Source organism: Pholcus phalangioides, unplaced genomic scaffold (assembly GCF_987345545.1).
Source record: "Pholcus phalangioides strain wild (caught in Gottingen) unplaced genomic scaffold, Ppha-v1.0 ptg000011l_1, whole genome shotgun sequence".
Lineage (NCBI taxonomy): Eukaryota > Metazoa > Arthropoda > Arachnida > Araneae > Pholcidae > Pholcus > Pholcus phalangioides.
Window position 1 is genome coordinate 41,165,122 of NW_028301604.1, and position 12,264 is coordinate 41,177,385.

The 12,264-nt window shown below is 34.4% G+C and overlaps 1 protein-coding gene across 12 annotated transcripts in view; it reads left to right on the forward strand.

The window, feature by feature from the left end:
* Positions 1 to 12,264, forward strand: part of Oga (O-GlcNAcase) — a 338,350-nt gene that overhangs the window by 287,490 nt on the left and 38,596 nt on the right. For all 12 annotated transcript variants that reach the window (XM_089239539.1, XM_089239538.1, XM_089239540.1 and 9 more), the window contains one exon: positions 4,857 to 4,948. In XM_089239539.1, coding sequence (XP_089095665.1) covers positions 4,857 to 4,948 — 92 coding nt within the window. The remainder of the gene's footprint in view (positions 1 to 4,856; positions 4,949 to 12,264) is intronic.

The window sequence follows — 12,264 nt, forward strand, 5'->3', positions numbered from 1 at the left end:
ATTCAATTAATTAAAAGAAATGTATTTTCAATGTTTTATAGGTTTTGTCTGAAACATAAAAAATTGCTGAAATTTTTTTGCTGGCATGATGCACCCAATTCCATCTGCAACAAAAAGTATTGTCTTACCTGCAGCTATATTTAAAAAAATTATTAATATTTGAAAATATTTCTTTAAGAACTTGTATATGGAGCAATATTAAATCTTGTCTAATAATTCTATTTGTGCTTGCTTTATCTTTGCTCTCTTCATTTAATCCCCAGAAAACTGGAACCAGTTTTATTTGAACAGCTCATAGGAAATGCATTTAAAATTATTGGTGATGTGTTCAAATGGTCTGAATTTCTAAGATGCTGTACATATATAGTGGGAGGTACGTACACCAGTAATAGGCTTCCGTTTTTAAGTTTTAAAAAATATATTTCAAAAGTTATGAGAAAACTCTGTAGCCTTTTTGTACAATATACCAAGCCATATTCTTTTAGTTGCCATTTGGTGTCCAAACTGATTTGGAAAAAAAAAACAGGTGGGGGGGGGGAAGATGCCAATAATCAGTATTATAATATTTTTCAGTTATGTTTCTTTTTTAGTTTGATCAAACCTGTTATATATATATTTCATTGTTTTCATTCAATATCTAAGTGGCCCCTTACTGGTACATGGACTAAATATTATTTTATTTATATAATTCTTAGCAGTCAAAATTTGATCTAGTAACAATAGCAGATGAGTTTCAATGATAATAAAAAAAAAAATTTATACATATAATTACTTCAAATATTAAAAATAACTGATAAAATATTTTGAACTGGCTCACTATACTTACATTTACCTTTTGTTACAGTAATGTTTTATTTTTACTTTCAGAACAGATAAGTGTTTTGTGTAGTAGTATTCATATTTTTTAAGGAAATTATCAGATCAATTTTTGAAAAAAGTCTGAAGCCGCGGGTATTGATTATACAGTATCTGAGTACTTAAGTGTGAGGAATTTAATTTTTTTTTTTCAAATTAGATGTATGTGTAAGAGGGGAAACTGAGCAATTGAGAGAAAACAACAACGTTCATTACTGTTATCACTTAATGGAAGAATTTTCAAGAATTGTGCACAAAAAAATGTCATATAGAAATACTTCTGTTCTCTTTATCATACGTTATTGTATTTGTGGAAAGCAATCTTTTCTGCATTTTATTTGATACTATGGAATACAGAAGTCTATTACAAACAATAAATCTTACAAGGTATTTAAACCTATCCCTGCTCAAAATTCAACCTAGCAAAAGCAGACATTGTAAACTGTATTAACTTACTCAGATTTAACGTTAAATTAATTTAACAGCAGAATGGCTGAGTTTTTGAATTTTAATTTATTTTTTGTGACCAATTATAGTAAATAGCTTGTGACTAAATCATAAAAAATTATTTTTCTATTTTATTTGAATTGGAGTGTGCCACAGGATGAAGAAAGGGCAGACTTCTCAAAACAGAACTGTGTCGACATGTTTTATATTGTAATAACGTAAATCATGGATAACGTAATCATAAACGTCGAAGTACGTCCACAAATGTATGGCATTTTTACATCAAATGTTATCAGGTCAGATATAGTTTGACGTCGTCTTTGCTATGTCGATACTAGATACTTTCTCAAACTGGGCAAGCACACATTTTGGCACCCCGTGTAATGTAGAAGAAGCAGCTATAAAGGGTGAATTCGACGGCACCTCTATTCCAGATCCCAGGGGGACACTAGACCCACCTACTCTTCCCCCCCACCTTAGTTGCAGCCCTGCATCTATCCTCCAAATTAGTTATGCATGGATTGAAATTTAATGTATACATATTTGTGTTGTGGGTTTATGTGATTGTCGTGGGAACCAGAGCTTTTTTCAAAGGAATAGCAAACTGTCAAAATAGGAAAATCTTAGAAAATTGTATTTTTAGCTGATTACCACTCAAACCCGGCAGATTTTCACCAAAGGCAAAATCCGGAGGATATGGGCGCCCGAGCCGCCCCTGCCCCAAGAAAATGAAAAACTAAAATATTGGAAAAAATAGTCTTATACTATGTTAATTTAAAAAATTTTTTGAGCATTAGTGACCCACAATTTCTGTCGAAGAAATCCTTCTGTCCCTCCAAAAGTCAATTCTGCATACACACCAGTGATTTTTGTGATGAGATGCAGTGACACTACCACATAGCAGCTAGATGACAAAACTATGTATATTCAAGGTAGAATTTTTACAGATTCACATGTTTTTTTTCTGAGCGATCTCTGAAAATGTTCCAAATCCTTTATGATTTTTCAAAAAATGTGCATTTGTAATCTTGTAAGATGTAGCATATTTAAGTGCTACAGTCCTGTGATTCAAAGATCCAATCAACTCAACAGGCAATAAGTGAACCAGGCAAGTTCCAGATCAAAACATTTATTGCTACAACATACTTTGAATAAGTTACACGTTAAAGTACAATTGAAAACATGTTAGTTCTGAAATTGACAACAACACTGATTCGCAAAACAGCGAGAAAGGTCTCACCCAATACAGCCGAGTATCAACTCCTACTATCAGTGAGACATTGTAGAACAACTTGTAAGTCCTACATTGAGAAGGAAGTGTCCCGTTTTCAGGTGAGGCAGACGATGTTGACCACTCAAGGAAGCTCACCTCAGGAACCTATAGGAGTCAGAGCACCATTCAGAAGTTGCACCACTTGAAGAACTCGCTGAATCACACCCATCGGCGAGACATGCTAACAATCATAGGCACTACGTTGAAGATATAGTTGTACATAACTGCAGGCTGACGTATAATTTTAAGGATCACCTGACCTGCTTCGAGGAACCTTTTTCCAACTGATTAGAACGCATGATAAATGACTATTAGTTGACTAGAAGATAATATTTGAAACAACTACCCGGACAAGCTGGAGTAGCCTAGCTTAGGAAATCACCTTTTTACGACATTAGTAACATCACAACAACATCAACTAGTTTTCCGTAAGAGGGTTAGTCACCCATCAACCCCACTAAGTGGAGGGAGTAGAACGAACTGTTCGAAGTTGGAAAATTTAAAGCCACACTTCTCATTTAATTCAGCCTATTTATAATAGCCGAGAACAGGTTTGTTCTTGGTGCACTGTAAGAACGTTTTTCCTCCGGAGTATCGGGAAAACTTTGCCGTCAATCTGTTGATTTGCATATTCAGACACTATAACAATTATTTGGGATATCCTGTATTTTTTGGTTGGCAACAGTTTGATAATCATGGAGGAAGCCGGCAAGACTTTACCCATGATATCGGTAAGGCTATTGAGGGTGAGACCAAGACAATGGATTATATGTAACCAGCGGGAGTCCGCGGCCCTCTGCTAATTAAACAAGATAATTGAAAACAATTATTTCTTTATAAAGAATAATAACATACTTTGAACTTAAGCACAAAAAGTTATACTGACACAACCGGGTCTTCGTCCAGGGGGAAGGATATAGCTTGAACTAGTTAATTAGGGAGGGAGGATTATCGGGACATCGATAATACATAACAAGAGACCCAAAGGGGCGATATGTTACAAAGAACAATGCAAATTTACGCCATATAGACAGCTGTCTTTGAATGCCGGCAGATAGCCAGGAAAGTATTTTTCTGATATGTAAACGGAGGAGAGAAATCCGCAGGGGAATGGAAACTCTGAAATTCTCTTTGAAAATTCTGTACACTGCCCCTTATTAAGGGAAACAACTAAATATCTTCAATAACCTACGTGTATATCAATACAATACAGTACAGTATACAAAGTAGTAAAACCACTTTTTCAAGGTTGCGCGATCGTGATAGACTGTGAAAAAGGAAAAAAAGTTGGAGATTTTTATCTTGGAACTAGGAAAGAATGCATCCCGGAGGACACGTGGACCTAATTTTTATGCGTCCTCTTCCGAAATTTCAGGTATTTGATGCACTAGCGCGTCAATGGCATCTCTGCACATATACTGACCATGCCATCCCTACTAAGCTAGTATTTTTTCTTTTAGCAATTGAGCCTGTTTCAGTATAGTGACAAAAAGATGTGGGTTCAGACATTTCTGTCCTTGTTTTCAAATAGCTTGATCAGTTGCATCACTACGTGCTGTGAAACAGATTTGTTGGAGGCTGATCCTTCCCAAGCTTTGGAAATCCATTCAAAATGTATTTGGTGCAAGCCAGAATTTTATTCTTTTTCTGTGACATAATTTGCCTTAAATAAATTTGCCATAATAAATTAATAAATTTCAGATACATGTTTTTCCTTGAGTTAATCTTTTACTTTCTCAAAACCTTTCTGGAGTCCTTTCAGAATACCAGGTATTCAAATTTTTAAAGGAAAAATATTTAGCTCTACTTGCTGTTTCTTTATTGAAAAAAGATAATCTCCTCAGACAATAAATTGGCCTTGACCTTGAAAGACCTTTGTTTTACATTTAGAAATACTTGTTTTAGAAAGGGTAACCACTTCCAAGAAAATTCAAAACTCTTTTTTTCCCATAGAATAGTATGTTGGGCCAAAATGACCCAAACCATGGTTCTAGGTGTAAGTGCTTATAGCTCTGAAAAACACAAAATGTGAAGAGAATAAAATTTTTGTGAAATAATATTCATATGATATGGTGAAAAGTCACAATTCTTTTTTTTATCATCTGCTCTCAACTTTTGGAGATAAATGAAAACGAAGTTTGATTTGGGTCAAATTTACCCACTCCACAGTACTGGTGTTAACTGTGATGTGGGGCTGTGTATTTTTATTACAATACTGTTTACAAACATGAAATAAAACTTCCATATTCTTGTTGCACTTTGTATTTTTCTGCTTACATAGGGCCAAGTTTACAATGTTTGTCGTAAGACTTGCGATGATGGAATGGATGGAAGTGAAGTTTTTCCAGAATATCCTGATTTGATAGGTGACAAGTGAGAATCTCTAGCCTTATTATTTCTTATATTATTTTACTTTATTTCTGTTTATAATTTCATACTTCTTCATTTGTCATTTACTCCTTTTTGTGAAGTTCAAATTTTCTGATGAGAATTTAAAAATATAACAAGAACCATTTTTTTTCAGGTTATCTAATAGCATAAAACTAATGTTTTGAAGAAACATTCATATTTTGTTGGCATTCATAAATTTTATTATAAGAGATGACTAAGAATCTACACCCTCTTTAGAATTGCACGTGTTTTTGCAAAAGTGATTATATATGGGCTCATTCCATAACAAATCAATCAAAAAAATGGAAGTCAGTTGCATGACGACTCAGATTTTCTTCAAATTTGGTACATGTACAAATACTGTCAAAGTATGAAAATTTTTGTGTGATAATACCCAAATTTCAGCCTCCAAACTACCAGCTCTGCATATTCAGAGAGCTATGTGAATTTAAATTTTGTGCAATCATTTAAAAAATCTGAAAAAATAGTTCTGCTCTGTTTTATGCAACAGCTGTATTAATGCAGTATAGGAGTATTGGGTATCTATAAAAACAGTATATTCTGTATATTCAGAATAAAAATATTGTAATATTTGAACAGAATATGGGAGCATATCATATCACTCTTTCAACTTTCTGATTTTATCAAAAGTCAGCTATCATTTTTAACAAAAAAGCTGGAAGAATCAGGGCTTCACATTTTATTTGTTTAAACACTGGTATTTGTTGAAACTTTCTGTTCTATAAATTCACTTGTTTTGCCGCCTTTTTTTTTTTTTTTGGAAATATTTTAGCATAAAAATTGCTCTCTGAGCAGCAAGTATAATTTTGATCATTTTGGCAGCCATTTTTCTCAGAAAGGGCAAGCAGATAGAGCTTTTTCCATTTCAATAATGCAGCAGTATGTTATCACCATGACCTTTGAAACATTTTTTTTTTTTGCCAGAAAAATCTAGACATATGCAGGGTACTAAAATCAGCCTTGTCTGCACAGTTGCTCTCAGCAAGAACAATTACTAGATCCTATATGATTTCCAGTTTGAATGAAAATGTAAAAGTTTCCATTCCAAATACAGAACCTTTCAACAAGGGAAAATTAAAATGTTGATTAACAGCTCAATACAAATAATAAAAATTACCATTGCCTTGATGTTTACCTAATATGCCATGTAGCACATCAGTCCTCTTAAACAATTCTATTTTTTTCTGCAATTGCTGTAATGTTTATTGTTGTCCATTGTGCCGCTGTGGTGGTCGAGTGGTTATAGTGCCGGACTCGTGATGCGAGGATCCGGGTTCGAACCCCACAGTGGTGGTCGGCTGAAGTTGGTTTTCTGTGGTTCCCAACTTCAAGGCGCAAATGCGAGCCGATCTCCCCGTTAAAAAGCCTCGCCACAGAGAGCAACAGTCCTACAACGATAAATCATTCAATCATAACACTTCACTCATAGTTAGAAAAACTGGTTGGCAGATGGCAGCACTACACATAACAAACATTACACAGAAACAAACTTTACGTCAGGTTGCACTACATGTACACGCACATTCCCGCATGTACCGATTCGTTGGGGGGTTCCGCGGGCGGGGGGGGGGTGCATTTGTGGTGTAGCAGTAGCAGTAGTAGGTAGGGCCTCCAAAAAATGGCTCGGGGATCCATGATGTTCTTAAGTCAGCCACCTCGTTGGGCAATTTGCCTGTTGTGGCGTTGTATTTGTATTTGTATTGATTAACTACTTTTCGATCAAGAACGTAATATTGCGTTCAAATGCCAGTGGAATAAATTCAAAGAAGTCTCTTTTCTCTCCTCTCTCTCCTCATCACCACGAAACTTAGTTGCAACCCTATGAGAAAAAAATAGTTTTTTACATCCCTGGTGAGGAGGTAAAAAGCTTCTACATGAAAAGTTCATAATTGGCTGTATAATTAGTTCAGAAGACGAGTCAGCGAAAAGAATAATTTTTTAAGAATTACAAGGGAGTCACTTCATAAGGCTTGTTGATGGGGGGGGGGGGAAAGACAAAAAAGTATGAATGAAGTAGGGGTACTGATAAGGATATGAATGGAAGACCCTGTGTGTGTGTGTGTGAGAAATTTGTTGAAATTAGAAAATCCGGTATTGTCACTCCAACAGTTTGGTCATGGAGAACAGGTGTTAAAAAATGTATAAAGGGAGAAACATTTACAAAGATAGGATTTAAAGAAAATAGTTTTTTGGCGATAGGAGAGGGGTGGAAGAAAAGAAAACCTCTTATCAGTGAAAGCAAAAAGTCCTTTTGTACATATGCACAGATGAGCATGCGTGCACTGTTCATCCCAAGGATGGTTGAATAAAGTCATTTTGAACAGTGCTAAGGATTTATTTCGAACACTTAGAGGCAGAGAATTCGAAATGTGAATACCCCAGAAGAAAACCATATTTTTCTTGAAATTTGTTCTCACTGTAGGGGTTGGAATACAGTTTCTGGAGGAGGATCTTGTTGAACATCCTTGTGTAGGGATATAAAAAGAGGGAATATGTGTTGATTTATGTAGTGATTCATACATTATTATAGCTAATCAATATTTTACCAAGCTATTTAATGGAAGAATTCAGCAGAGTTTAAAAAGAGGAGCCATGTGCTCATTAAATGAGGCAGAGCTCATCACCCTCAATATATTCTTTTGAGCAATTAGCAGGGGGTTGCAGATGTTTTTGAGTGGCAGATGATCACCCTTCCAAGCAATAAGTTAATTTACAGAAAAAAAGTGAAAAATATAGCATGCGCATTATACATAAAAGGGTACTAAATGCCCTGCTTTCGAAAATATGTATAAATAGGAGTTTAAATGATTTGCTGACTTCTAGTATATGGTTAGACCATGAAAGATGCTCATCAATTAAAGCTCTAAGGTAAACAAATCAAATCAACAAACTTTAACTCATCCTGTTTGAATTTTATTGGCAATGGCACAGTGTCCAATGGCTTTTGCCAAGGTCTGAAAAGTATGCAAAATGATTTAGAAATATTGTGTTGTAGCTTATTCACTGATAGCCAGGTGCTTAATAAGTTCATATGATAGTTGATTTCATCTATGATTTGAGGAATTTATTTTCCTGAATTTAAAAGGGCTGTATCATCTGCATATGTAAACGCAAAGCAATTTCTGAATATTTTATAGATATCATTGACATAGATGAGAAATAAAAGTGGTCTGCAGCAAGAACCCTGAGGTACCTCGCAAGTGACATTGACATTAGAGTTGTACGCTCCGATATTTACAAATTGTTTCCAGTAACTCTCAAACAACTTTAATGCTACACCACAAATTCCATAGAGAGCGATTTTTTTTCTAGTAAAATTGTGATATTACCATCATCTATAGTGCATTGCACTGTGTCAATGAACCATATAAGTGTAGTTTTAGTTGACATATTTGTATGAAATCCAAATTGTTTTTCATATATGGAGCAATTATTTTCTAGAAAATTTAAAATTCTATTGTACATTGCTTTTTCAATGATTTTACTCAAGGTTGGCAAAATTGATATGGGACAATAGTTTAGGGGATAAGCTGGATCACCCTTCTTAAATAATGGAATTACTTTTGTAATTTTTATTTGATCTGGAAAAATTACGCTTTCAAAGATAGATTTATTTAGGTATGATAGAAAAATTTTAAAAAAATTTGATATTTTCTTTTGCAATACGTATATTTATCTTATCGAAACCAACCGGAAGATTTAGAGCTAAGTTCTGATATTATTCTGTTTAGTTCATCAGCAGTAACTGGGTTCAGGAACAAAGAATTTGAGACAGATGCTATATTATAATTTACAAAATTTTCATTATTAACAGCAGGTGGCGTATAAGTGTTATGATTATAGAATACATGATTTAGTGTTTCTGCAATCTCTTAGGTATTAGTTTATTCTGATACAAACCCTGAAAATTTTAGGCTTGGGATCATAGTAAATTGTTTGGTGTATTCTTATTTAAAACTTAATTACTTTCCATGTTTCTGAAATATTTCCATTAGACTTTGAAAATTGTTCTTCAAAATACTTTCTTTTGGCATTTCGTAAAGTAGATGTCAGTATATCTCTATAGGTTTTATATTTTTCTCTTAATTGATTGCTGAAAGGATTGGATTTTAATTTACTATAAAGCGTTTTTAATAGACTTGATAATTGAGCTAGAGACCCAGGGTTGTTTGGGGATGCTGTACTTTTTGATGCTAACTTTTTTATTTCTGCTGCTTTCAATATATCCTCAAAATGTTTAGAAAAGATTTGATAAGCAGTGTTAGGATCATTGCATGGTAATATATTGGAGACCCATGGTAGATCAAATAATAAATTTAGTTTGCTATGACTACAACGAGTGTGGATTTCTTTATGGCTGTCAATATTATTTAAAAAAAAATCAAAGTACATAAAGATCAGGTGATGATCGGTTATATTGGAATTTATAATGCCCACTGTAGATATTTGTTTCTTTGTTCTAATAAAAATATGATCCGAAGCTGATGGTTATAACATGTTCTAGTCCGTAAGACAATAAAATATTGTAGTCTGAACAAACTCTGTTATTAGCTAATAAATTTATGTTGATATCACCATGAACTAATATTTCGGTAAACTTTGTGGACAGCGAGTTTAGGACAGAATCAAGTGACTCTAAGAACCTGTTCACATTAGAGCTAGGAGGTCAGTAAATTGATCCAATTATTAAGCTGTCGTTTGTATTATTCAATTCTATTCATCACATTATAAAACTTACATTGGCAAAACGAAGAAAATCTATTCAAGGGATTGTTGTTGATCCATACTGGTGGACATGATTATTATTGAGTTAATTTTCAAACACGAATAGTAAATACTAATAATAAACTAATCATAATTTAAAAAAAACAAAACAATGAAAAAACGCAAGACAGAGAAATCATCTAATGAATATGACATACATACACACACATATATGCAGACACAAAATATTACATTGATTTAAATTAAGATTAGTGATTTGTTTTATTAATATAAATTATAAATGAAGCAAGTAATTAGTATCAGTATTAAAATAAATAATGGCAACAACGGAAGGTGCGATTGAGAAATTTTTGAGTGATGTGATAGTTTTTTCCTTTTTTGCGAGAGCTCAATAGGGAAAAAATATATTGCATATTAAAAATAGCTTTCAATATCATTTATAGAGAGCAAATATTGTTTGAGACGTTTTTTTCAATTATTATAATTTATTTCAATCTATATTGATTCACATTCATCGATAACTATTTTTGATTTGCATTTGTAATTCAACTTATGCACGTACATTCCAGAGCCACCATGTGAGCTATTTTTTCTAGGTGAAATTGATAGTTTAAAATCTTTAATACCCAAGTAATTACATTCTAATTTATTAGTGACCCCGATATCACTTAATGCAATAATTTTAAATATTGTTTTACAGCACGCCAAAATTTCAGATAATGAGTCTTAGTTATTTTTAAGGCTTCGTATATTTGCGTAAAACAATGATAATTCGCAGCATTTGTTGCTGTATAATGGATAAATTTCCTCAGTGCTGAAATTTCTACAATTAATTAACTGCGAAGAGTTTGTACTATTCATTTTTTTATTACATTTTAAATTTAACTGAAAAAAAATTCTTTATGAGATCAGAAAAACTTCGGGATAATACTTGTCTTTCAAAAGCCTTGTTTTTCGTAGACCTCCTTTATATTGTATTTGGAGCATGGCTACAACACTCTGCTCTCCTCGTCCTTTCAGGTGTAGATGGCCCCATTCTTCGTCCATAGGAAGCGCCAATCAGGAGTCGTCATCTTTGCTGTCAAGGACAAGGTGTAAATTTCTTGCATCCTTGCTGTCAGGTGTTCACCGAAATAAATCCTTGTTGCTTCTCCTGAAAATCCAAGATCCTTGGTTGTAGACTGCCTTTTTTTTCGCCTTTGTTAGTATCTGCTACTTGTGCCGACAGTTGACAAAATGGACTATAATTCGTCAACTTATATCTTAGTCTTTTCTGCTTCCGAGATGGTAACTTGCTTCGATGTTGCTTTTGTCAACTGTCACTTCCATCTTCTCCACAAGTTTCAAAACAATCTTGTCTGTATCCTCACCTTTTCCTTCAGGGACATTTTGAATGATAAGGTTATTTCTTCCGTGCATAGGAATCCTTGTGTTCAAGCCTATCTCCCAGCATTTAGTTTTGGTGCCACATTATTTCATTCTCCTCCCATAGTTTCCTATTCTCTACTTGTAATTTGCTGATGGTTAGTTTCAACTCCTCAAATTTCTCGCTCATGAATTTGACACTTTCTGATAGATCACAGTGAATTCAAGCATTCTAGTTTTCCACTAATGGTATCCAACACAGTTCGCTTAGTACCGGGTCTGAAAATGATCATTTCAAATGAAGTTCATGAGTTTTATAAATATGAAAGAAAAAAATCATACAGAAATATCACTTTAATTTAACCACTTTTATTATCATCTTAACCTGTGCGTGCACTACATGAATTTTACCATGAAACTCAATTAAAATAAACATGAAGAAGATAGATCCTTTGTGATGAGTACCCTGCATAAATGTGTGACATTTTCCTTTTTTAATGTTTTTAAATCTCTTAATTAAATACAACAAGTTGAGTTTTTATGCTAGTTTCCAAGTTAAATAGCAGTAATCCCATTCTAGAAAAAAAGCTTCTCCGACTTCTTTGTCACTTAATATCCAACCAAGAGGTGTGTGTGGGGGGGATGGGGACAATCACCACACCAAGAGTCTGATAATATGGTAGAATGAATCTGTCCCGTAAAATACGGGACAGTAATGACTAGAAAAAAATGCCTCCTCTGACACATCACTCTGGATTCATGCCTGAAGGGGGGGGGGCGCTCACTACTGTTTTTGCACCGGGTGCCACCAGGTCTAAGACCGGCCTTGACCAGATCTCTCCTGGTTCTGTGCCATCTGGCTTCATCCATAAACACAGTGTGGAGAGTGTGTATTGGGAGGTTGCGGAGTGCCTGGGAAAAAGTTCTTGTGATGGAAACCGGGTTCTGTGTAATTCGAGGTCTTGCGCCGACCACTACATTCTCCACATGCAGCGTTCTGTGAGGTCTAGTTACTGGCATGGTTGAGTTTCCTGGTTGACTTATTGTAGGTGAGGCAAAGGTGGCAGTTCGAGATTCTCGTTGACTGTAGTAAACCGCTCCATTGTATCGCCGTCTTGTGCTGTCCAACCGTTGCCGATCCAGCATACTGTTTCTTGTAGGGTTAGTGCTGCGATGATTTCTTCTTT